Here is a 26,192-nt window from a genome sequence, read left to right on the forward strand (position 1 = left end):
AAATCTTGAACCTTTAGAAATCTTTATGCAAGAGATGGAAACAGAGGAGAGCAGAAAATAACTGGTATTTTGTGTGAACATATAGACTAGGCATTATGGGTGGAAAGGACTCTTTTAAAGTACGTGCGTCTCTACTTGAGCATGTGGAAATGCAATACAGAATGCCCATGGACTATTTATGGGTACTTGCATTCTACTGAACAAATAAAGCCTAGAGAGAAATGGTAAAATCCAAAACTTTTACCTGTTGGGCACTAATGTACAATCAATGTCTGGCCTTTTCGTTTTGGGAATGGCATAAAGAGGATATCGGTCCCCATGGCGAATCAGCACATGAACAGAATTCAGTTTAAAATAGTGGGGTGCATGACCTATAAAAGAAACATTAAAAGTGATTTAAAACAACAACAATTAGTTTTAGAATTCACCAAGTTCATATATTCAGCTACATACAATATAGGCAATAAAGGAAAAAACACATAAGCTGATCTTTACAAGTCAAAAAATAAACAGAACATAAACACACACAAAAGCATACATCCAACAGCAACAAAGATGCATTATTCTAATATGCTACAAACTGTTAAAAGAAGACAAGAACAGGGAGGGGTAATACTAAAATGGGAAAACGATTATCAGATATACCGTATATACTCAAGTACAAGCTGACTTTTTCAGCACATTTTTAATGCTGGAAAAAAAAAACCCTCGGCTTATACTCGAGTGAGGGTCCCTGTTAGCAGCGGAGGAACGAGCAGCCCAAAAGCAGCCCATTTGGGCTGCCTGTTCTTCCTCCGCTGCTGCCGCCACCAGCCTCTGCCTCTCAGCAGCACCCTAGGTAGGCAGGGGGACAGGAGGGGCTGGGGGGGAGAAAAGCCCCCTCTGCTGTGTGCGCATGCGTGCGCGCGCACACACACACACATGCTCTGGCCCACCAGGTGGTTTGTGGTGTGGTGAACCGGCTTATACTCAAGTCAGTAAGTTTTCCCAGTTTTTTGTGGTAAAATTAGGTGCCTCGGCTTATATTCGGGTCGGCTTCTACTTGAGTATATACGGTAATTGTCTATTTGGAATTCCAAAAGATTATTTCAACATTCCAAAAGATTATTTAAATGTTCCAGTTCTTCAAATTCATTTATCAATCCATCCTCTTTTGTCTCTCACAAACGTAATTTTGTTCAGTTTTGTAAGATGCCAGCATTTAATGTGTAATTTACATAAATGAGGAGTTTCTTCTCTTCCTCAACATTTTGTGCAAGTTACAGTGCAATCCTAAACATGCATACTCAGAAGTAAATGCCATGGAATTTAATGGTGCTTCCTATCTGACTCAGCACAACTAAGAGGGCCTCCTCAGATTATTGATTGCTCTAGAGCCTATCTTAAAAGGTGGTATATATTTCAATGTCTGTTTGCAAGGGAGCGTGTTGCATTCATGTTTCCAAGACCATCCAATCAGCCAAGAGTTAGAAACAAACTGGTGTATAACCTTTGTTAAAAAACCAGAAGCTTTCTTATTAGGTATTTTAGGAGTGGACCTACCAAAGTTACAAAAGAATTTCTTATGTATGCAACAATGTCCGCACGGACTTTAGTAGCAAAATATTGGAAAGAAGGTGGTGTCCCATCCAAAGAAGATTGGCAAGTTAAACTAATGGAATACGCTGAAGTGGCAAAATGGACGATAAAATTAAGAGGAAGTGATGATAATGAATTTAAGGAAGAATGAAAGATGTTTATTGCATATATACAGAAGCAATGTACACAGGTTAATACATTAGCAGGGTTTTAAGATAACTTGTAATTTTATTATGAATGGATAATACGTGATTTAAATATGTTACAAATTTAACAATGGACATGCAGTATCTTTATAAATAATAGAACCAAGGGAAGTCAATTTGTTTTGTTTTTGCATTGTTTTTGCATTGTTTTTGTTATTTTTGGGAAATCAATAAAATGTTGTTTTTTAAAAAAGGAAACACATTGGCGTATTAGAAGAACCCTTGGTCTGATCCAGTAGAACTGACTGCAACTGAGCCAAGCATAAGTAGGTGGTGAGGTTGTCAAAGCTTTGTCTTTTACTTTATTTACTATAGCAGCTTGCTTCTACCTGGAAATTTTTTAAGAGCACTCTGTATCAAGAAAGCGTGCATTTGAAATTAAAACACCAGCAATTACACAGAAATAAAGCAGAAGACACCAATGCTGTAACAGGTTTACCTTCCATACTGCGTTCAGGTATGTTGGGAATGTTACAATAAAACTGGGCTTCGAAAATTGGATCTACAGCAGGTGTCTCCGTCAAAGGATCAGGCATTATTCTCTTTCGATTCTTGGAGCCAAGATCATCTTCTTTAACAGGGTTAACAGGGATCAAGTGTACTAAAAATACAAATAAGCAACATTCACATCATTTTGCTATTGTTGCATTATGGTAAAGCAACATTCGCATCATTTTGCTATTGTTGCAATATGTTAAAGCTCTATTGTTGCATTATGTTAAAACTCTATCACTTGACTCAAAATATAAATACAAATGTTTTCCAGGATATCCCTATTACATTAGGCATACCGTAAGTGTGACACACAACAAGGGGTGGGGGATTGGAAACAGGAAAGAAAAGAAAAGAAATGTGGAATCATCACTACTGATGCCCGGCCACTGAAATATTTTCCACACCGCTAGATTAACCTAGCTGATTTCTGTGGTGCAAGTGCAATTTACCATGTATTTGAAAATATACCTGGAATCTCTGCCCATCTGCTATCCTCCCCAACCCTACTCCACAGTCCGACAATAGCAACTTTAAAAGGGGCTACAAATTCATAATATGTTCTACAGTTACACAAAAATACAAATACTTGTAATAATAAATGTTCCTATTTTAATAGGAAGAATATACGCATTACAGTGGCCATGATAAAAGCTACTTCTGAAGAAAGAAAGACCCGTGCAATAAGCCAAATCAATATTACAAACTTGCATTTCAGTATCACTGACTATGTCTTATATATATTTTCAGTGGACTGCAAAACATTAAGATATATTTACTTTTTGTCTGAAGCATAGTAATCAGAATAGGAAGCAATGTAAGCATTACAAAAAGGCATAGAAGGAAGAAAGCAGCTGCAGCAAAATCATCAATTTTAAACCATTTACCTAAAATTAGAATAAAAGAAAGGAAATCTGTTTCCCATTTTCTTTTTCCTTTGCAACCACAAACGGTCCAAAAAGAGTATGCAGAGAAAGTAGCCATTTCAGTCTGGAATTTTTTTCTTAGTGGTAGCCTTAAATACAGACTGTTCTTTCAGTTCCATGCAACCAAACTGTTTAAAACTTTTTCACTGACGTAGGAAGTAGGTCACACAGCAAATACTTTTTCAAGTTACGTGGCAATTTTTCACCAGCATGGAAGAGAAAATATGCATAATAAGAACTATTCAAAGTTCATTATCCCTCTCCCCTAAAGAAGGGGCTTGTGGTTTCCAAATCTTGCAAAGTAGTTTTCACTAAAATATACCAATACAGAAAAAAGTAAAACACAAGTAAGAGACTAATTAGCACAGAAGCACATTAAAGGGTGGCTATATGCTACGTAAAGAGAGGGGATGGTTAATTAAGAAAACCCAGTGGCAGATATTATGCCCCCTTCCCCAAAAAACCCAGCCTGGAGGAGACAGATAAGGTGCATATGGATTAGACAGCTGAATGGGTAAATGCCAATTCAGACACAAAGCAAACCTGAGAATGCACTGCAGAAAATCTTACCATCTGCTATGCCAGTTTAAGGACTGCTATCATGCCAGACTCAATTATAAAGTTGTATATTTGGGACTACTTAACATCTTTTATGTCGATTGCTTGAGAAAAATGAAGGAATAGTAGAACTTCAAGTCTACTGCACTCCACCTACTTAATGGGGAGTAAGCCCCACTTAATGCAACAGGACTTACTTCTGAGTAGCATAATTAGGATTGTAGCATAATTCTAGTCATGGGTTGTGGTGAGCTCTGAAGGAGTATGAGCTTTCTTACACCACAATTCCATCTATTTGTCTACTTGGAAGCAAATTCATTGGGGCTTACTTCTAGGTAAGTGGGGCCAGGATTACAGCCTGTTAGCATACCAGTGCATACAGACCATTGGTGGATGTTTCCTAGTTGCTAACTTTTTGAAATAATTCAGTCTTCATATTGCCAAACAAACAAGTTGGCCACTGGATACACTCCAGATTGGGGCCACAGTGGAGGGCAAAGGATTAATGCCATAGTACCACAGAGCCTAGGACTTGCTGATCAGAAGGTCGGTGGTTCGAATCCCGTTGCTCGGTCCCTGCTCCTGCCCACCTAGCAGTTCGAAAGCACGTCAAAGTGCAAGTAGATAAATAGGTACCACTCTGGCGGGAAGGTAAACAGCATTTCCATGCGCTGCTCTGGTTCGCCAGAAGTGGCTTAGTCATGCTGGCCACATGACCCGGAAGCTGTACGCCGGCTCCCTCGGCCAATAAAGCAAGATGAGCGCCGCAACCCCAGAGTTGTCCGTGACTGGACCTAATGGTCAGGGGTCCCTTTACCTTCACTACTCCATTACAATAGAGATCCAAGGCTTATTGCCAGTATTGTCAAAAGAAGAACCTATTCAGTTTAATGAATCCTTTGGCAATACAAATTGAACATGCAGGAGCCTCGGTCCAGATCAGAACCATAGCAGGGAGCAAAGAGTTAAACCCCCTCTAGCCCCCACCCTAAACTAGGGCCCTGATAAGGCCCCAGTGTGATCAGGGGCTGAGGCCATTCCCACTTTGAATGCAACTCTCCAGGGGGGAAGTTTTTTCACCACTACGCTATATGAAGAAAGGATGTGAATGTTAACAGACATGTAAGAACTCATGAGCTATCCTCCTCCTAACCCCTAACATGTCTTTCCCATCTCCACTTCCCCAATTCCATTCAATCCTTCATTCCTAGAGTGGCCCTGTTTTTATTGTGCTGCATTGTCCAGCAGGTCCATTTCCTATCAAAGTAAAACAGGAAGAAATCACAAACAAAACTTCTTTGAAAGTATGTTAGACCTTCAATTCAAAATGTGTCGTATGTTCAAAATGAATGGTCTTTAGTATATATTTTGTGCTTAATATAGCCTTGCATAATTCACACAAATAGAAGACACCCTCCAAACAGAAAAAGGAAATAAAAGATTACTAGATAGATCTTTCAACTCTCCTTGCGGAACAGGGAGATAAAAGGATTTACAGAAGCAGATGAAACCAGAAATAAAGTAACATTGTTCAAGTACACACTTTATTTAAACAGAAAGGCAAACAGAGAATGAAACTGTTTACTGTGTTTACATTTTGAAATACAGGGGGCTTCAAAGTAAACAAATTGCTAAAGAAATACCTTGCACACTTGACAGCAGACTGAGCAAAGTCTTTTTTTGCCAAGTCAATCAGGCAACAAATGTGTTCCAGCAGCTTTAGAGGCCTCTCAGTTTACAGTAAGACAGTTACAAATATCACAATATTGTGACACTATAACAAGAGACTTTTGTGTAGTAGCTAAATCAACAAATTCCATTACCTTTGACAAGCATGGAAATAAAATTATATTAAAAAGGAAACCATCAACAGCTTCCTAAGTTTGAGAGCAAACTTGCAAACCAGGCATTAAGTGACACATACTTATGTTGCTGACAAACTAATATTAACACAGTGCTAATACTAAAGTACAGTGGTACCTTGGTTCCCAAATGGCTTTGTTGTTGAACAAATTGGCTCCCGGACGCCACAAAACTAGAAGTGAGTGTTTCAGTTTTTGAACATTTTTTGGAAGCCGAACGTCCGACACAGCTTCTGCTTGAGTGCAGGAAGCTCCTGCAGCCAATTGGAAGCCGCGCCTTGGTTTTCAAACGGTTTTGGGAGTCGAACAGACTCCCGGAACGGATTAAGTTCGAGAACCAAGGTACGACTGTATCCTCAGTAAAGGGCAATTTTCGAAAAAGTTGTGTGTGTTTTAGTTGAAATCATTCAAATTCTGCATGATTTATTTTGGCTGGCAGAAGCTCTCCAAGACCTCAGGCAAGGCCTGAGCATTGCTTGCAGAGATCCCTTTAAAACATGGGGGTGTTATCTCTTGTCTGTGAGCTGAATTAGTCCTGACACAGGTCCCAATTGGCACTGTGAGGCAGTTCGTCCAAAACCACACCCACCTGACCCACACCTGGTGTCATATATGACGCCAGGTGTGGGTCAGGCAACTGGAGTAGGCGAGGAAGACAAAAGGGGAAGAAAAAGCTTTGAGTTGATGAGGGCTCCTCTTCCCATCCTTTGAACTCCCTGGAAAACTCAGGAAACTTGCTGCACCTGAAACCAAGTGTAAAAAGTGCAGCTGAATGGGACACAGCTTTGGGCAGCCTGAGGAAGTACCATTCACCTTGGGCCTGCCCATAAAAAGCAAGCGTAGAGTGAGAAACCAGGGAGATGCCTGCTGTTTCTAGGAACTCTTCCCACTGTTTTTGCTGGATTCTGAGAGAGAACCCGGAGGCTGAGAAGGAGCGTGTGTCAGAAGGAAAATGAGCCTATATTGATTTATATATATTTGTAACTTTGTCTTAGTGTAACATCTTTATATGTAACTGTGTATTTGTGTAATGCTTTAAGTTGTTTGTTGCTTCTTCAGTTCTCTGTACACCACTTAGAGATATTTTGAATATATTAAGCAGTATAAAAAAGGAGGAACTATTAAAATGTTCTCCCTATTGTTCCCTGGCAACAGAGGCTTGCAGTCACTACCTGAGGCACTGACTTCAAGCCTGATGGACTTGGCTGCACTACAGAGTTCCTTGTGGAATAGCCAGCCTCATAGAAACAGCTCCTGCACCACAATTCATTGGTGTCAACGGGAGTCTCCACCCCCTCTAAGGTGCACAGCAGGAAAATGCTCCTGATTTTCATTTCAATCATAGATTGGAATGAACCTTCCTTGCGTACTGTGGTCCCAATAAAAACTACCTCACACACCTAATATTTTTGGTTTTTTAAAAAACATGATAACTGTTACTTACATCTTAACATACCCTATGCATTTTCACATGCCTCCTACAGGTTAAGAAAAGAGAGACCAGACAATATTGATGATTTTTAGCCAGTTATAACTGAACATACATCAGCATTTTACAATGCATCTCACCCGCCCTGAAACTGAAATAGAAATCATATTCTTATCTCACATGCTAATATGTGTTCATGGATATAAACAGCAATCTTCATCCCGCAAACATGTCTTATGCTCAAGGCACAACACAGGAAGTACTGAGCCACTTTCCAACCATTTTCTTTTAATTACCTCTATAAACATTTGCCCAGGGGTCTAAAGATAAAATTTATCACCAGCCATAGCAAGATTCCATCATTTTAATCCTCCTTCTGAAAGACATTAGCAATATCCACATGTACCAACGAGGCAGATTACACAGTGATAAGACAGAACAGTATGATTGCTTTTCAACGTGCAATACTTTGCTAAGAAACTCATTACACATTTGGAGAACACAAGACAGACAAACACACCGCAGTAAACATCCATAAATTATGACTTCTGAAATTATTTCCTGTGTATCTAAAATACAGTAACAGAAAACAGATTTTTAGTTACATTTTTAGAAAGAAAAGAAAATGCAGAAAAATTATCCTTAGGGGTGAATGGTCGTACTGCCATGCCATACAACTCCAAACAAGATCAATTTACTGGGAACTGGGGTGCCTGGAAAGCTCCAACACAAATGGCAGTAATGCAAAACAATTCAACAGCCTCACTTGTTGGTTATCCCCAGTATTAGTCCAGCTAAGGCGAATTTCAAAGTATGGTTACACTGAAATTGCAGCAGATCACTTTTGCTTACCCAGCAATGGAAATTCAAACACAAGTACAGAAGAAAATGCATTGGTTAAATAACAAACTCTTCCCATGAGTTATTTAAAATCTCAGAAAGACCAGACATATGTCATATCTTTGCCAATCTTTCCCAACATTTCCCATTGCTTTCTTTTCCACACATACCAGCTGAGACCCCATCTTTAAATTTCCACTGTTCCCAATGGAGGCTTCCAACTATGTTTGGGAACCTACAATGCCACCTGGAATGCAAGGATGCACGGATTTTACAACTTCCTGAACAGATTTACCTTTTAGTTGTGTGGTCTTTTATCACACATTGAATTCAAGGTAATGAGACAATACAAATGGACACTGTGATGAAGTGAATTTATCAACTTGGAAGACTGGTCATAGGAGCTGCCTAGTCTGTCTAAGAGCGAAGCTCCTTCCTTCTTAACAGATTCCAGGAGTGGAAGGCAAACATAGCACAACCATCACTGGCCATTAATTCCTTGGTGGCTGGCTCTCAGGCCATTAGATCTCAAGAGAAGAAGCATTCAGTAATGAGACAACTGATCTGGTATAAGTTCTGTACTCTACGGCTGTTTTGCTCTTTCAACAGCCATTAGGGAAGTAGAAATATTTAAGTAACAGCATATTTAAAGTTTAGGAAGTAGATTTGCTTTTTTGTGAAACTGCTCCATAAGATTACCTTCTGTTTTTCTACTGTAAGTCATTCTCTTTGAGTCTATAAAGAAAACCCATTGAGTGTTTAGATAACCCATTTTGTGCTGTCTTCAACAGAGTTGCTGTTCAGTGGGATTGCTCCCTGAAACAGCTCTCCTTCCCTTTCAAGCCTGCTTACCAAGTAAGAATTCTCAAGAATTTAAAATGTGCCGCTGATTCTGACAAGGAAATGTGGTGATACCCAGGCTAAAACTAGCCATATTCCCATTTCCCATATTCCCATTCACTCAATCATTGGGGAGGCCCCTATATACTTGAGGATGGTACCCATCAGAGAGACGCACATCTGTGCAGACTGTATGTACAGTAGACATCCAGACTGCTGTGCAAGCATCACTAAACTAGCATTAAGTTTAAAAGCATGCTCTCATTAGTTTCTGCAGAGATTATTCCACATGACAGGAGGAAAATTAAATATGTGAAAAGTTCATCCAGATTTTTTTCTTTGCATTCTCTTACAGAAAGTAATTCAGACAGTAGTCATACACCTACTCACTTCTCCTCCTTGAAATTAATGCAAAGTATCGACAATCTCACCTAATTATCATGCATAAAATATAACTGTAGCTCAATAATTATAACACCTTGGTAGAAGTCTGAAAAGCAACTGACATGTGAAGCCAATAGATAAAGTAAAACAATGTAACTTAAAAGTAATTCTGCTTTTTTATTTTTACATTTTTGCAGAATTTACAGTCTTGCTAGGAACATGCCCTGCATTTGCTAAAAGTGCAGCAGAAACAAATGTGAAGATTATCACTAAACTAGCAAAACCTGAATTCCAAATTAGACTTAAGGAGGCTCATCCATGCATTAAATGCTACCTGTGGGAATGTGAATTATTGACAAACTTTGGACAGCCCAAGTCTAACAAATACAGTAATAGCAACCAATCAGTGAACTTTATATGATAGTTCTATTTATTGGGATTTCACCACCCAGCAACAGTTAGCTAGGCTGGCACAGTATTAACGTAAGTTATGAAAGGAAATTGACTTTGCTTTAAGCAAGCCTATTTCAAACAGCATATAATCACGCAATGCACTTAAGAGTAGTTACTGCAAAGGAATTACCAGTTACCACCTCATATCAGTCTTGAATGGGACCCCATTATATTCTTCAAAACCACATCTCTTTTCCACCTAACCTCCCCATTGCCTATATAGCGAATGCTTACATACTTAATACGTACTACACAAATATATCATCACCCACTCCCACCAAGACTCAAATGTGTAGAGATTTGTAGTGTTCATGCAAAATAGGTCAGTGCACACATTATCCACTTAGTAGGATGTTCTGTTCACTACTACATCTTTCTTTGGTCTAGGATCTAATGCACATGAGCTCCACATCACACTGTGGCAGAACTTATTGGGTTGACTTGTTTTCTCTAGGAGACAGCAACTAAGTGACATAATGAGGTGTTACAGCTTTCCTATTCTCAAACCAGGTGAAATACAGTCAATTAAAAACTGCTGCCAAATTAAAAAATATATACTTGCAGCGATTTAGACTACCAAAATCCTTGTCTTGCTACTATTTCAACACGATAATGGATCTGTCCTGGGAGCTCAGAGTCTTCAAAGGAATATATTGTAAACTAAGGAAGATTCCATTGGCTTGTTAGCTACTTTCCACATTATTAGCCTGAAGCCATTTAACTAAACAATAATTCAACTGCTGTTTGCATCTCCCACATACATACAGTAAATCAACTATTCATTCTAGCTAATGAAAGCTTTTAAATACACCCACTTTCTATGTTTCTATATTTTTAATGTACACATGTCACCATTTACAACTGAAACGGCTTTATAAGATGACATCTTGCTAATTCTGGTCTGCAGCAAAACATTTGCTAACGCAGACCAGAATGTTTTACTATGTTTTTATATACCGTATTGGCCTGACTATAAGCCACATTTTTTTTCCAAATTCCGATTGTGAAAAGTTAAAGTTTGGCATATATTTATGACCTTACGCTGCTGGCAAAGCGGTGCGGCTCCCACTCCCCGCACAGAGCAGCCCAGGAGCATGGGGCAACGGCGCCTGTCCTGTCCGCGGCTCCCAAGCTGCTGAATTTTAAAGGTGAGGCTTATTTGTGGGTGCGGCTTATATCTGGGCCAATACGGTATGCTGGAAGCTGCCCACAGCGGCTGGGGCAACCCAGTCAGGTGGGCTGGGTACAAATAATGAATTATTATTATATTATAATGGAAGGAGGACAGAAACTGAGAAAAAGACAAGCAAAAGGAAGACAGAAAGTAGGAAGCATGAGATATTTGTGCAGAAATAGAGGAGTGGGTAAAGTTTATAAACATTAATAAAGAAAAACTGTATATGTAACCCTGCGACAAAGGTTTTCCTCCTTCGCATCAAGCAGATTAGCAAAGGAGCCAAATGAATAAATAAAAGCAGCTATACTAATATAGGTTCACTGCTTTACCAAAGGGCTGGAGGGAAAGCATGGAATAATTTGATAAAGGTTTATGAAAGAACAAAATAACCTCAGGGTAGAATGATAGCCAACATGCTGTGGCGTCCACGAAGAACAAAAACAAACAATGCCACTGTGCCACTATGACCATGAACAATGCTTAACTGATGCCTGTTTTTAACTTTGTTTTATTTCTGCAAGCTGTTGTGGCATATTTTTATGACATAGCAACATGATAAATATTTTCATGCATAAATAATAGCTGAGGCATGGAGTACCCATCCTAATATTAATGAAGGTCAAACCATGGCAGGAGAACGTTAGAAGGCACAAGTGTAGTGCTTAACATGGCCTTCACCTACTTCCAACCTGGTCCAGATGTTTTGAACTACAACCCCCATGAGTCCTAGGCAGCAGATCTGGTTCGGACATATGGAGTTGTAGTCCATAACATCTGGAGGTTGGCAAATACCAGCCTAACCTATAGGAAGTATTTGCTGAGGAAATGTGTATTTCTGTACACACAGAAATAATACAGCAACAGGATCTTCAGCCATCAACAAAACCCTTATCTATTGTCTGTTGATACATACTGCCAAAAAGAAATGTGTTTTAAATAAATAAATCCCATCCCCCCCCACAGTCCCTTACAGCAGTTCTGACATAATATGTGCATCGTAAGTATGACTCCTAAGCACATACGTTTCAATTATAAATGGTCAACCAAGATGCATTCAGCTGAAAATATTGAGCTAAAATGTTAATCAATACAATTTGCTTGCAGACTATCTCATAAGCTGAATTCATAGACAGCTGCAGCTCAGAGGTCATCTTTGAGTACGGTCTGTGAATGATTCATTTTGAATTGCTTCCCCATGTCTACTTACTGGAAATCTTTGCAAGAACCCAAACATGGTCACAAATTGTTAGGGTGGAATAGTAATTTGTAGCACTTGCTAAGAAGCAAGAAAACAACACATCATTTGAGTTACCTGTGTCAAGTCCCCTGAACCTCATCCTAATAATCTGCTACAGACTCCTTGCTTTCCCATACTATGGAACTTGTATAGGAGAAAACAAACACAAGCTTATCATACCAATAATGTACACTGAGCCACCGAACAGTTCTGCCAAGAGATCCCAAAAATGGAGTTTAAAGGAAGGAAGATCTTCAGCAACTCTACTCCCAAGAAAAATATGGAATATGAATACAAATAGAGAAGAGAATAATTAATTCAGAACAAGCCATCAGCAGAGATGTGATGCTGAAGGCACTCAACATGCAGTATCAAGGCACATGCTAAACATAAAGAAACAGACATTCTGCCAATGCAAACGTCGAATCAGTCAAAAAGCCTAGGGAGTAGGGGGAGGGTTAAGGTGATCTTGTAGGCAAACTGGTCCCAAGTTGTTACGGGCTTTACAGTGGTATCTTGGTTCCCGGATGCCGCAAACCCGGAAGTAAGTGTTTTTCGGAAGCCAAACATCTGGCGTGGCTTCTGCTTGAGTGCAGGAAGCTCCTGCAGCCAATCGGAAGCCGTGTCTTGGTTTTCGGACGGTTTCGGGAGTTGAACGGACTCCCGGAACGGATTAAGTTCAAGAACCAAGGAACCACTGTAAATAATAGTAATAATAAGAATTCTTTGAATTTAGCTTGGTAGTAAATCAGCAACCAGTGCAGATCTCCGCTATACAGTGGTACCTCGGGTTACATACACTTCAGGTTACAGTACTTAATTCGTTCCGGAGGTCCGTTCTTAACCTGAAACTGTTCTTAAACTGAAGCACCACTTTAGCTAATGGGGCCTCCTGCTGCCACCGCGCCGCCAGAGCCCGATTTCTGTTCTCATCCTGAAGCAAAGTTCTTAACCTAAAGCACTATTTCTGGGTTAGCGGAGTGTGTAACCTGACGTGTATGTAACCTGAAGCGTATGTAACCCGAGGTACCACTGTATATAAATGTATCACAGCCAATCAATAGGAACATCTATTTGTTTAGCAAAACATGCCAAATTAGAATCAGTAAGAGTCCATCACAAAAAGGCACACTGTCTCAATACATGAGGGCTGGTCCACATATTACAAAGAAGAGAGGTTATAATCCTTTCCTTCTACGGTTATTTAAAGAAGTCTAAAAAAGCAGAGACCTCAAAAACTAGCAACAGTCGCCACAGTTTGAATTAATCAATGGAAAATCATCTTGAGATAAGTTTTTCCTCAATCACATAAGCAGGTATCTAGTCAGCCAAGACCAGCACAGAAGCAACTAACTGTTTGAAAGTATATAAGTATTTACAGCACGACAACCCTGGAAAGAGAGTTTGCGTTGATCATATTACTGCAGATTCCACATCTAGCTTCCAATATAAATAAGTATATATATATTCTCTTTTTTCCCCAGTCTGTAACCAAGCTTTTGTGCTTGAGAATCACCCTGACATTTTATGCTTTACTTAATTACTCAAATTGTAGAAAGAGTCGCAATTAATGCATTTCTATTTAAAGAAAACATAGTTCTTAATATTTTTTAAATCATCAAGCAATTATCTGAAAGCACATAGACAGGGTGGTGGGGAGGGCTTTTCCTTCAATCAGTCCAATTCACATGTAGCATTAAAATGCATTGAAAAACTAATTGTGGCTTAACACAAATGTGTAGCATACTGGTGCATGCATCTCAAAAGTTCCTGATGAGCCCTTTCCGTGCCCCTGCCATGCCAGAAAGAATAACAGAATAATAGAGTTGGAAGGGACCCCCAGGATCATCTTGCAATGCAGGAATATGCAGGAATATGCAGCTGTCCCATACAGGGATTGAACCTGCAACCTTCACGTTATCAGCACCATGCTCTAAGCAACTGAGCAACTTTGTGTTCTGTGAAAATAAGTGTTTGTGGTTTGTTTCTCCAAGAAACCATGGCAATCGCTTATGGTTTGTTGGAGATAAACAATCCACAAGCACAGGTTTGCATAATACATAAAGACAGCCACCGACTTATTTCTTCTCTGGTATACAAGAGCAGGGAAGGATCACATCAGGGACTTTATAGAAGTATGCACCACTGTGTGCAAATGAAGTTAAAATGATTTGATGTTACATGCAAACCAGGAAATCATCACAATCCGCATGACTTTGGTTAGAATCTGTGTAGAACTAGAATTGAAAAAGTGGTGGCATTCATTTCCCATTCACATATACAGCTTGGCATCAACTTCCTTTGAGCTACATTCAAATACGTGGTTTACAAAGAAAGGTTGGGGGCAAACAGAAAGTATTTAATAGACGCCATGGTGAACGCTGTGAGGCTTTACACTTCTCACATAATGTGAGCCAAGGTATACTTACAGAATTGTAGGCTAAGGCTCAGAAAGGCTAACAAGGCTGCCAAGGCCAACAAGAGCAAAAAACGATTTCGGAAAAGCATTATTATTCTTTCTGCTACTTCTTCATGATTTCACCTCCATAGTCAGAAACTTCCTGTCAACACAAATACAAAAAAAAAATGCATTAGAGATAACCCTCACCCTTTTGAGAAACTCTGAAGCTCCAGGATTAAGAAAAAAAGGACATGATTTCTTTCTTTTTTAAAATTCTTTTTAGTAAGTACTAGTGAAATAACTATTTCCACAAAACAAAAATATACACATTTATTATATGGAAAAATCAAAACAATATTCACCAGAGCCTACCTTGCTATCCTTTACTACCTAATACTTTTATTAATCACTTCATTACTATCACTTTATTACTGATTACTGAATTAAACTAATAAATTGCAATTGTATCTTTACAAATTCAATTTTAAATTGATACTTTAGAACAGAGGTAGCCAATAATGTGCTGCCCCCTCCAGTTGTTGTTGGGCTCCATCTCCCATTGGCCTCAGCCGGCATGGCCTATGAGAGATGCCGTCCAGGAACAGCTGGAGCAGGGGTAGTCAACCTAAGGCCCGTGGGCCGGATGTGGCCCAATCACCTTCTCAATTTGGCCCGCGGATGGTCTGGGAATCAGTGTGTTTTTACATTACAGAATGTGTCCTTTTATTTAAAATGTCTCTCTGTGTTATTTGTGGGGCAAGGGAATTCGTTCTTTTTCCTCCTCCAAAATATAGTCTGAAGGCAGGTGGACTGGCCCATGGCTGAAAAAGGTTGCTGACCCCTGAGCTGGAGAGTATCACCTTTGTCATCCCTACCTTCAAATAATAAAGTGGCTTTGCTTTGCTTGAGGAAGCAATGAGTTCCCTTTGCAATATTCAATAAATGGTTTCCAGCATACAAAAAAAAGTCATCCTGTTGCCTCCTCCTTTAAGCCTTTTTTTCATTCTAAGTTTATTTTCCCCTGAAAGCAAATTCCAAACTTGTGCTCCACCTGTTGTAAAGTGCCAGGGGCCCTTTACTGGGAAATAAAGGTTTTAATACATAACTATTCCTGCGATTGAGGACTGATATTCTGAGCATTTCAAAAGTCATACAAATAATTCCAAATCTTGCTTTGTACAAAGCAGTTAGTATAACAGTATCCAACTATTCAGAGTCATTATACTCAGAATAGACCCATTGAAGTAAGTGGGTTTAAGTAGCGTAAGTAACTGTTTAAAGGCTAAATCCTATGATCCCTGTGAGGGGATCATAGGAAATGTTTTGGATCTCCCTGTCTGCAGGCAGAGAAGGTGGTCCACCTTGAGAACTTCCATCCCAGCCATCACAGAAAATGTAAGGACAGTGACTGATACTCCCTCACCACTGCTGAGGGCAAAAAGGAGATGTTCTGAGGACATGTAATGTGTGGCTCTGGATCCAGTAGATTCAAAACCCTTCAATTTCTCGGACACAGCCCTGGAATGGGGGGTGGGGGTGGAACTAGCTCCTGAGGTGGCAATCCTATTTTCTTTCCCTTCCCTTGAAGAAGGAAAACTCTTCAAGAAAAAACGATCGACGAAAGGAGGAAAAAGAGAATGACGACAGCCCAGCATCTGTCCAGTTGGGTATTAGCCCAAGAGTGTTTTGGTTTTGGCAGGTCACCTCGTCAATTTCTCTCTCTCTTGTCAATGTAGGCCTGGACTGCCAATGGCTTTCAAATACCAGAGCAAGGCAAAAATGGTGTTTTAAAAGAAAATCGTGACATCTAATAAATAAAAGTAATTATGCCATCCATGATTGATTTGGGATCATTCCCAATGAACAACTGTGCCCAACAGAAGCTGCCAATGCAATTTGTTTTCAGGTGCTACTTGATATTGGCTTTCCTTGGGATCAGGTACAAGTACTACAATAATACGATATAACTCATGAATAATACTGCAATAAAAACTATTTACATTGCCAAACAAAATGACACACAGCCAGGATATTAAAACTGTCACTTTCAAGTCTATCATAATGTATTACGGGGAGGGGGGGGACCTCATACAAGAATACAGGAAAACAAATAAACCTAATGCAATCAAGTTAAAGGACCACCATAGATGCAGCAATACATTCACAAATAAAATAAATAATAATACTCATCTCTTAATCTGCGGGTTACCATCTGATTGGATTTTTTTTCTGATTCTGATTTTTCTGATCTGATTTTAGGATGTATTGATTGCCTGATTTTATGTTAATGTGTTATACATTTAATGTTAGCTGCTCTGAGCCCGGTTTTGGCCGGGGAGGGCAGGATATAAATTATTATTATTATTATTAATCATATTTGAAGGCCACCAGAAGTGGCGCTGTGGGTTAAGCCACAGAGCCTAAGACTTGCTGATCAGAAGGTTGGCAGTTCGAATCCCCGCAACGGGGTGAGCTCCCGTTGCTTGGTCCCTGCTCCTGCCAACCTAGCAGTTCGAAAGCATGTCAAAGTGCAAGTAGATAAATAGGGAAGGTAAACGGCATTTCAGTGCGCTGCTCTGGTTCGCCAGAAGCAGCTTAGTCATTCTGGCCACATGACCCGGAAGCTGCACGCCGGCTCCCTCGGCCAATAAAGCGAGATGAGCGTGCAACCCCAGAGTCGGTCACGACTGGACCTAATGGTCAGGGGTCCCTTTACCTTTACCTTATAGAAGTATCTAACTGCTAGAAAGGAAATACAGCTAAAATATTAAGATGCATGGCATGAGGCTATATCAACAAAGCTGAAATTACAGATAAACATTTAGACAACAAGGGAAGAGTGGGGAGCTAGGCTGTAGCTAGGCTCCCCACTTATGCAATGCTCTCCCCGGGGAGGTTTGCCTAGCATCTCTGTTACATATTTTTAGGTGCCAGACACACAAAAAATTCCTTCTCCCAGGCCTTGGCTAATGAAACAATCTATGGCCTTTTAAACTGGGGTGTACTGTTTTGTTTGTTACTATGTTACATATTTTGGTGTTTTTATACTGTACACCACCCTGTGATCTTCGGATGAAAGGCGGTATAGAAATTTAAGAAACAATAATAATAACTGGGCCACACTCTCTCTTTTCCTATTTCTTTTTTTTAAAATAAAAGCAACCCATTGCCTCAGAACTATGCATGGGCTGCATTTTTCCATCAATAAACCTGAGGAGACTTATCTACCCAACCTGAGCTGTTCTACAAAGTGACAGCATCACACAGGGCTCTTTAAGAAGTACACTAGATGCTTCAGGTTCCCTTTATGGAGCAGGAGGAGAAATGTTGCATGTGAAGCCCCTGAGAGACAATGAACACTACCGCTATGAGTTCTAATCTTTCTGGCACTCCCTTTTCTTTCTATGAATACTGTTGTCAGCCAGAAACCGCCTAGCAAAAGAAACCACATCACCATCACTTGTGAGTCATTGGTATCTCACTGCAGTGTTCTTTCTACAGTAAGCTACCAGATTGTTTAAATTAATGGACACATATAATAAAAACATGAAGCAGTCTTGAGTTTACAACCTGGATCTCATATAATAGACCACTGTATATAGAGGTTACCAAAAAAATTATTCTCAGCAATGCAGTATGACCATGTGATTTGACTTAATCGCATCAAGGGACTCCATAATGGTGCCCTTCTAGATTGTGCAGCGTAAACATGTGTAGAGAATTTGGTCAAGCTGCAGGTTTAGCAGTTTTTGCTTCAGCCACCATACAAAAGCGTATTTGGTCACTTCCATGGGGGAGTCAGAAGCAGCCCATCGTTCTGCTACTTTAGAGCAGCAGCCTCCTGTCTCGCCCAGAGTAAACACATTATTACACTGAATCACTGTGACAGCTTAAATGAATTGATTAAAATGGCTTGTCTCCATAATAATCAATAGCACTCTTCAAAGTCTGCCTCCATGAAATTACTGTACTTATCTGGTGTGAGAGATCAAAACGATGCAAACTGACACAATATGAGAAAGCGAGAGAGAGAGAAACAGTAAATGAAAAAACTCACCACTGTAAGGAAGAAAGTAAATGATACAAACATTGAACAAGATATACAATATACCATATTTTTTCGTGTATAAGACTAGGTCCCCCCCCCCTTAAAAATAATGTCAAAAATGAGGGGGCGTCTTATACACGGGCCAACTCCCCCCGTTTTCTTAAATCTGAGTCCCCAAAAATAGGGGGCATCTTATACATGGAAAAATACGGTAACTCAATGTAGTAAAGTTACAGGAAAGGCAAAAGAACAGCTTTCCTCCAGCTTTCCAACAGACCAATCTACTGAGACAGCAGTTGTTCCTTCTCACATAGATATGCCCCCAAGAAGGTTACAGCAGCATTGGGGGAAAAAGTCTCCTTTGCCAACCAAACCTCAGGGGTGTGAGGAACCTCAAGAAGTATCCCATCAGAGGCTCTCAGTGATTTAGTTAGAGCATTATTTGACAGAGTGAGTTCTTCAAAAGTTATTGGGCCTTACAAACTATCAGCAACTCCAGAAGTTAAATTTAAAATATAGCTTTTTGGGGGGGGGGGGCCCTAGGATCTTATTCTCCACTTTTTTAAGTTTCACATAAAAATCAGGAAAGACATGCACTATATCTTTGGGGGAATGTTATCACACTTCTTTTACCGAGTTACCTTTTTCCACTGGTGTAAATAGCAGTAAGTTCCTGTACATAGCACGCAAATTTTTGACTGAAGCACAATTTGACTGTTTCTTAATGGCCTCTAGGCTTCTGTTCACCTATTATGAACAGCTATGAAAAATAAACATAGAGTGACTGACCCTTAACTCCTTGCTTAGACATAAAACAGAACAATACAAGTGAAAGTATGAGTATGCGCCATGAACCCAGCTCAATTCTGCTTGGCAGTTTGCCTTTCCCATTTTGCCTGAAAGTTCTGTCTGTCCTGTAGCTCTAGCAGGAGCAGATAGGGGGAAAGAAGAGTCCCTTGGGTGGCTGAACAAAAGGAGGAATTTCCAAATCCTTCCTGCAAAGATCTGTTCGCTGCTGTGGTGAACACTTCTGTGTCTGCCTCAGCAATGGAAAGAGAGTGACACTGAGCAGACACTGCGCTTGACACCCACAAGAAAACATTGTTCCTATTCTTTGTACTCAAAATGAATAATATTGTTAGTCTTTCCAAGTTCTACTGGGTGGCTAATCTGCATTATCTTCACTCTACCTTTGACTATTCTCATGTCTTCTGCTTATCTGCTGATCCCTTTCCTGAATGCTGCTAACCCAGAACTTTAACCTTTAACAAAGTTACCACCTACCACTGATTTTCCTTCCTATTCAATCTGCAAAGTGAATTCATGCACTCTGAAATTTTTGATTAACTAATTAAGTGATTTAGCAGATCTTTTTCTAAATCAATATTCCTGATTAAGAAACTAATATCCTATCGAGACTTTGATTCACTTTGCATCTTTGAACTAGTCACTGAAGAGTGTTGATTAATGAACTCAAGAAAAATCAACCGACTGCACATCTTTAATGTTTCGACTAATCTTCCAATAATCTTATGTCTTTAGTTATTGATTATTTTTTTTAAAAAAAAAGTCCATTGCATCCAATGCTTCATGAACAGAGCTCCACTTGTGCAATGGGACTTCCCCTTCCTCTGCTGTCATAGCCCCAAATCTGTTATGAAGGCTCCCCCAAGCCTCAGTATCAATTTTTGAGGGGTGCAAGTAACATTCTGATGTGCAACCCAGAAAGTCTAGGTTTCTCTGTGACACAAAGCTGGAGTTAACAAGCACACAGAGTATTAGGATCAAGTTTTCTTATGATTTTCCCTAATTACTGTAGAAAATATTTCTAACACCTGAAGAAAAATTCTAGCGCAAAATATTAAGATATTGTTCAGAAGAGCCAAGTGTTTGCATTCCAAATGCATCAAGGGGTGCAATCTGTAGCCTTATTCAGACATTTGTGTGTATAACATTGTATGGAAAGATAGCAGGAAGGACCGCATACCCTAGGCTCACCACTAAGTTCTGTTGTGTTATTCTGAGAGCATACTCCCCCACACACACACCCCTGTGTGCTCTGCCCACAATACATTGATGCCCACCAGGTCTTCTTGCTCTATTTACGGTTTTGTTTTGTAAGTTACAACAAGATATCACTAGCCCAGTCATGGACTTCTGTAAATGAAATCTCTGACAATCGCAGGACTGTACTTCATAGTCTGTCATGGCAACTAAAAGTAGCCCTCGTCTCCCTATATAAATGATCCAGAACGTTTTGCACAAATGAGTTGCTTCCCACCCTGAGTAAATCTCATTATTAGACTGTGCAGTAAATTTCTACTGCTTCCAAAGGCTTCTGCTCAGTTACAAGAACCAAGCTGTAGTAAGTCCTTTGAATTCAACACCTTGTCAGTGTGACAGACAGCTAATTTGAGCTTGGGCAAAACATTTTAAGGACTGCTCCAGCACAGAACTAAGAGAAGGGGCCAAGGAGGGGGAAATTAAATTTGGAAAGATTAAACCAGAGTGGCTAACCCCGTATCACTGCAGCCATTCAACAGTTAGTAGCCTGGATCCCAAAATACTCTTCACATTTATGCACCAGCAAGATGCAAAATTTAACTATGGATTTTATTTCTCTTACATCTTGAAAACTTTCTTATGATCCTCATGACTGAAACTATGGGCAATTTTTTAACTGCTTTGATTCAACTTTGCTAGCATTGCCAGGGACTGACAAATTGCCACAGGAGCCAGATGTAGACTGTGGGCTGCCAGTTGGCTGCCCCTGCTTTAGACAACTGGAATTTTTTATTAAGAATCAACCCCTTCCAGCCTTACATACGTCTAAGCAAAGTGTTTCAAGTAATGGATTACAAGAATAAATTCGAAACCCCATCTCCACACATTGAACTTCACCTGATTAAGGACTACAATTCTCACTGCTACACACCTACACCAAGTTTTATTAAGGTTCAGCATTTGCTAAACCAGTCTCAATGCTTTTCTTCCCCAAACAAATTGCATGCAGTAAACAAACATCAAACTTTGGTTACAGCTTGTGGCTTGTTAGGAGCAAGACAAACACAAACCCAGGTATACACCTAACACTAAACCAAACCATGCCATTAGTTCTAGGTAGCATGGCAGCACCAGGAGCAGCAAAAAGAACAAAGCAGCCAAGATTTTCCATCTGAGTGGCTGTATGCATACTCATTCTTGCTAAGAAATAATCTGGTTTAGCATTATGTGCGAAACAGCTATTATATTCTTCAAGAGAATAGTCTTAATCAGTAATCACATCTGAATATTTTACCTTCAACATTAAAAAAGCAAATCTATAGATCACTACTGAAGTTTACATAAAATAACTTCACAGATTATTGGAATACGACATAATTGTAGCTATTTAGTTGGGGAAATAATTCTCATAAATGCCATCAGTTATGCGCCTCTCACTATTACACAATATTTTACACTAAGAGGGGGGGGGGATTCGTAATTATTCAAACCAAAACAAATCCATAGAGAGAGAGAGAGGTAGAAGAACATAAAGATTGCAATTTTTCTTTAGCAGCCATTTTTTAAATGAAGGCAGTGAGGATTATGTAATAGCTTGAAAGGATTATTTAGTAATTGGATTCTTGCAAATACAGAGCTTCTAATCTTCCCCTCTCCAAGCCCTCCCTATTTCCTTTGTCAGCCACCGAATATACTTGTTAGTCATGCCTATGATCATGGAATTATGCTCAACATGGCCTTTTACCCTACATCCCCACATCTGATATTCTGATTCTTCAATGTTCTTGCACACCAGCTCCAAGACCAGCATTCCCTCTACATCAGTATAATTATCACTGACCCTTCCTGAGGCAGCCTCTCATATTGCCTGAAAAGCTGTTTCTGAACTCCGGGGGGGGGGGGGGAATCACTGTGCATACATGACAGAGGAGGAAGAATGGAATGGGTAGAAACTGATGACATACATGCTGTGCAAATGCAAAAGGTGGGTGGTTTGAATCCAAGGCCCCAAGTTTCATTGTTTATTATTCTAAAAAGCCTTCAATTCTCCTGCTACCCCCCCTTCAACTTCACTAGATAAGTCACTTGGCCATTATACTATTGTTTCATTGTACATCTAAGAATTATCCTGCCCCTATGAAAAAAAGGAGAGAGCCAAGAGTAGCACTGCTCTTTGACTGCAATGCTCCCAGCTTGAGTCTAGGTTGCATTTAAACACAGGTTTAGCTGTTTTAGACACTCCTAGTTTCCAGCTGTAACTTTCAGGCTACTTGTATGATTTAATGGCAAGACAAATTTACTAAAAGAAAAAAGGTAGGACAGTAGTGTAAACTTGTGAGATGGCCACACTCACCACAGGTATGTGGTCCCAGAAAGTTGGCCAAGGGTGAATTTGACTCTCAGGCGAAAAAATGTTAACCACTCTTGTCATACAGAGTTAGTGCAAAGACTTTTATTTATTTATTAAGATTTCACTTATGGCAAAATCATAGAGTCCCAAGTATTGGGAAAAGATAGAATGCAAACATAAGAAAGAAAAAGACAATTGATTTGTTTGTATTAACTCTTTAATCATGTGTTTCACTTGTTTTTCAGTTACAAATTGCAGTGCTGGAAGTGAGCAGCAAAGTGTTCAGGGGAAGTGTTGGAGAGATTTGGAACAGAGATTATGCCTTGCTTTCCTCTGTTTAAAAGCAAAGTGCTGAGCTTCTTTGAATAACAACTAGTTCTTGACCTGCACAAGGCCCAAAGATAAGAATAACAGCTGCGTCATTAAAAAAACATTTATTTTAAGGAACTGTATTTTAAGGAACTGTATTTTAAGGAAAATATCCTGTCTCTGCACTCTTTGTAAAAGACCACTTTTTAAAAATTCCCACTATCTCCTGTTATGGGGAAAACGTTTTTATTAAATAAAAAATATTTCACAAACTTCTAAGTACCACCTTAAAGCTCTTGGTGAAAATATTCTAATGGCTTAGGACATAGTGTTTGTTATGATTCTGATGCAAAGTACTTGGGGACAGTTTTGCCCTGAAAATCACACACTAAAGTCACTGTGTATATGTTTAACTTGTGAGAATCTTATAGGCATATAGTCAGCCACTATGGGGAAAAGGACGGTGGACTAGCCAGACCTTTGGACTGACCCATCAGGACAGTTGTTACGTAATCATGTTCTTATGAACTAAGAAGGATTATATGCTGCGTTCAATATGGATTTGGATTTGATATCCCGCTTTATCACTACCCAAAGGAGTCTCAAAGCGGCTAACAATCTCCTTTCCCTTCCTCCCCCACAACAAACACTCTGTGAGGTGAGTGAGGCTAAGAGACTTCAAAGAAGTGTGACTAGCCCAAGGTCACCCAGCAGCTGCATGTGGAGGAGCAGAGACGCGAACCCGGTTCCCCAGATTACGAGTCTATCGCTCTTAACCACTACACCACACTGGCTCTCTACTGGAGTTAAATTTTACTGGAGTTAAAATTTTACTGGAGTTAAATTTTACTGGAGTTAAAATTTTAACTCTCTACTGGAGTTAAATTCCTTGCACGTTCTCAGGCAAAGAGACTGAGATCCTTTATTTCATAGTGTTAACATGCTTTGGCTTCCCTGCAGTTCCACTCCAGGGTAGCTCAAAGAATATTACGAACTTGTAGTGTCATGTTATTCTTAATCTCTTGCTTTTTCTGTCTTATCACACACATTTTAAAAGCACAACCTAGACAGAATTTTACACACACACACACACACACACACACACAACATGTTGAGCACTGTTTTGAACAGGCATGCCATTAAAGGGGACCAAATGCAAGTTGTTTACATAAAATATTGTAAAATGTTTATGGGGAAGTACCAATTAAAAACAAAATTTTAAAAACAATGTATACCTAATAAAACCCTATGTCTGGGTAGTTTTAGCAGACATTAAACAAGTATAGTGAGGATGCCAGCCTGATTGTAATAGGCAGGGTGTTCCAGAGAATATGTCTTGCCGGACTAAAATATTAATTACTGGCAGATGTGGAATGAACACTATTTGGCACTTGCAGAAGTGTAAGTTCTGCAGATCAAATTGGTTAAATGGACATGAATATGGAAAGGTAAACTGGCCTGGAGCTGCTGAGGGCTTTATATACTAACAGGAACACCTTATTATTTGTAGTATTTGTATGCCTCTTTTCAAACCAGGCATCTCAAAACAATTTAAATGATTTTTTAAAAAACAAAAACAGAAACCCCTAGCAATCTATAACGAGTGTGATACAATAAACACAGGATAGCAGAACAGAAAGGAAACGACAAGTCAGATTCGTAATACAGAATAATAACTACAATAAAGGAATAGAATAGTGGGAATTCTCTCATCCCTGGTTATGTCACAAGAGGTGAGTGTTAATAGTAGTTCTCTGGTGATCACTCATAGCTGAGTAAGATTGTCTTCCATGAACACGGTCTTAACAGTGAGTCCGTAAGTGACTGTGGAGGCCAATTCTGGATCCGCAAGTCCTTCCTTCCACAGTGGGGACATAGGTTTCCGGGCAGGAGTTGACCACGATAAGGGTTTGCCAAATGTGCCTTCCTCTTAGCACGTTTCTCCCTTTCATCCTGAGTTCAAGCATTAAAAAGTAGAACAAAGCAAAAAGAACCATTTTTCTCCAAACTGGCATGCGACTGAAGACCTCCCTTAGATATTTGCTCTCAGTTGCCTGCATTCAGGTCTCTGTGTTCACTGCATTATGACTGCTCTTCAGTCAAGTTCTCCAAGTATTGTTTCTCCTTTCCTCAAGGCAAGATTGTTCTTCAGTATCCCTGTGGTGACAAGATGTGCAAAGGTTGGACCACCTAATGTGGAACTAGTACAAGCTGAATGTTCAGCAACTTAATGCAACTAGTACAAGCTGAATGTTTGGCAACTATCTTCTCTCTCCTCCACTCAGGGCAAGTTAGTTCCACAGAGATACACTGACGGCCAGGAGATATGACAGAGATACTCTCCAAGTTCTGTGCAGAACAGCAATAGCCATAATATCGCCTTAAGCTAACAAGAGGTGCTGCTAGCCACCAAGGCCATATGAGCCTCCGGTGGCAAAGCTAGATCCAGAAGCATCTCCAGACTGCAGGTAATTAGCCAATTTCTCATCCACAGCACCTCTGTCTTGTCAAGATTCAAGGTCAGTTTATTTTTCCTCAGCCAGCACACCACTGCTTTCAGGAACCAATCTAGGATCCACACAATCTCTGCTATTTTACATGTTCCAGAGAAATATTGTTGAGTGTTGTCAGCATATGTATGGCACCGTACTCCACACTCCCAACAGTTTCATGCAGATATTCAACTGCACTGAGGATTAAATAGTGTCATGTGGCACTTCACAGCATAAATGCCAAGGGGCCAAAAGGCACTCTCCAACGTAGGCCATCAGCTAATTAATGGCCTTTGGGAATAACTTAACATATGCAATTAGATAGCAAGGTACTATTTATGAGCACAGGAAATTATAGAGGCAGAGAAAATGACGAGGTAAAGGAGTTTATTCAGGCTTTAAAAACAAAAACAAACCACACACACACACACTTTAAAATACATGTTCCATGCACAATGAAGAAGGGATGTGTGGCAAGCCTAGATGACTTGATCACATAATCTGCATTTCTGGGAAATCTGTCCTGTCATTACATTATTTCCTCCTGCTACCAGTTTCAGTCTTTGCTTTCTACTGTGCTATTCTTTGGACACTGTACCAGCAACT

The 26,192-nt window shown here is 39.8% G+C and overlaps 1 protein-coding gene across 2 annotated transcripts in view; it reads right to left on the reverse strand.

Moving 5' to 3' along the window:
- Nucleotides 1-26,192, reverse strand: part of PXYLP1 (2-phosphoxylose phosphatase 1) — a 58,861-nt gene that overhangs the window by 11,326 nt on the left and 21,343 nt on the right. The window contains exons 2-4 of one of the 2 annotated variants that reach the window (XM_083613841.1): nucleotides 14,412-14,543; nucleotides 2,224-2,385; nucleotides 245-371 (exon numbers count right to left, since the gene is read on the reverse strand). In XM_083613841.1, the coding sequence (XP_083469967.1) occupies nucleotides 245-371; nucleotides 2,224-2,385; nucleotides 14,412-14,490 (368 nt within the window). In that variant the 5' untranslated portion in view covers nucleotides 14,491-14,543. Of the gene's footprint in view, nucleotides 1-244; nucleotides 372-2,223; nucleotides 2,386-3,163; nucleotides 3,426-14,411; nucleotides 14,544-26,192 lie in introns of those variants that run through there. The other variant, XM_083613840.1, reaches the window with a different exon arrangement.

The sequence above is a fragment of the Podarcis filfolensis genome, assembly GCF_964270895.1.
Source record: "Podarcis filfolensis genome assembly, chromosome: 5".
NCBI classification, from domain to species: domain Eukaryota; kingdom Metazoa; phylum Chordata; class Lepidosauria; order Squamata; family Lacertidae; genus Podarcis; species Podarcis filfolensis.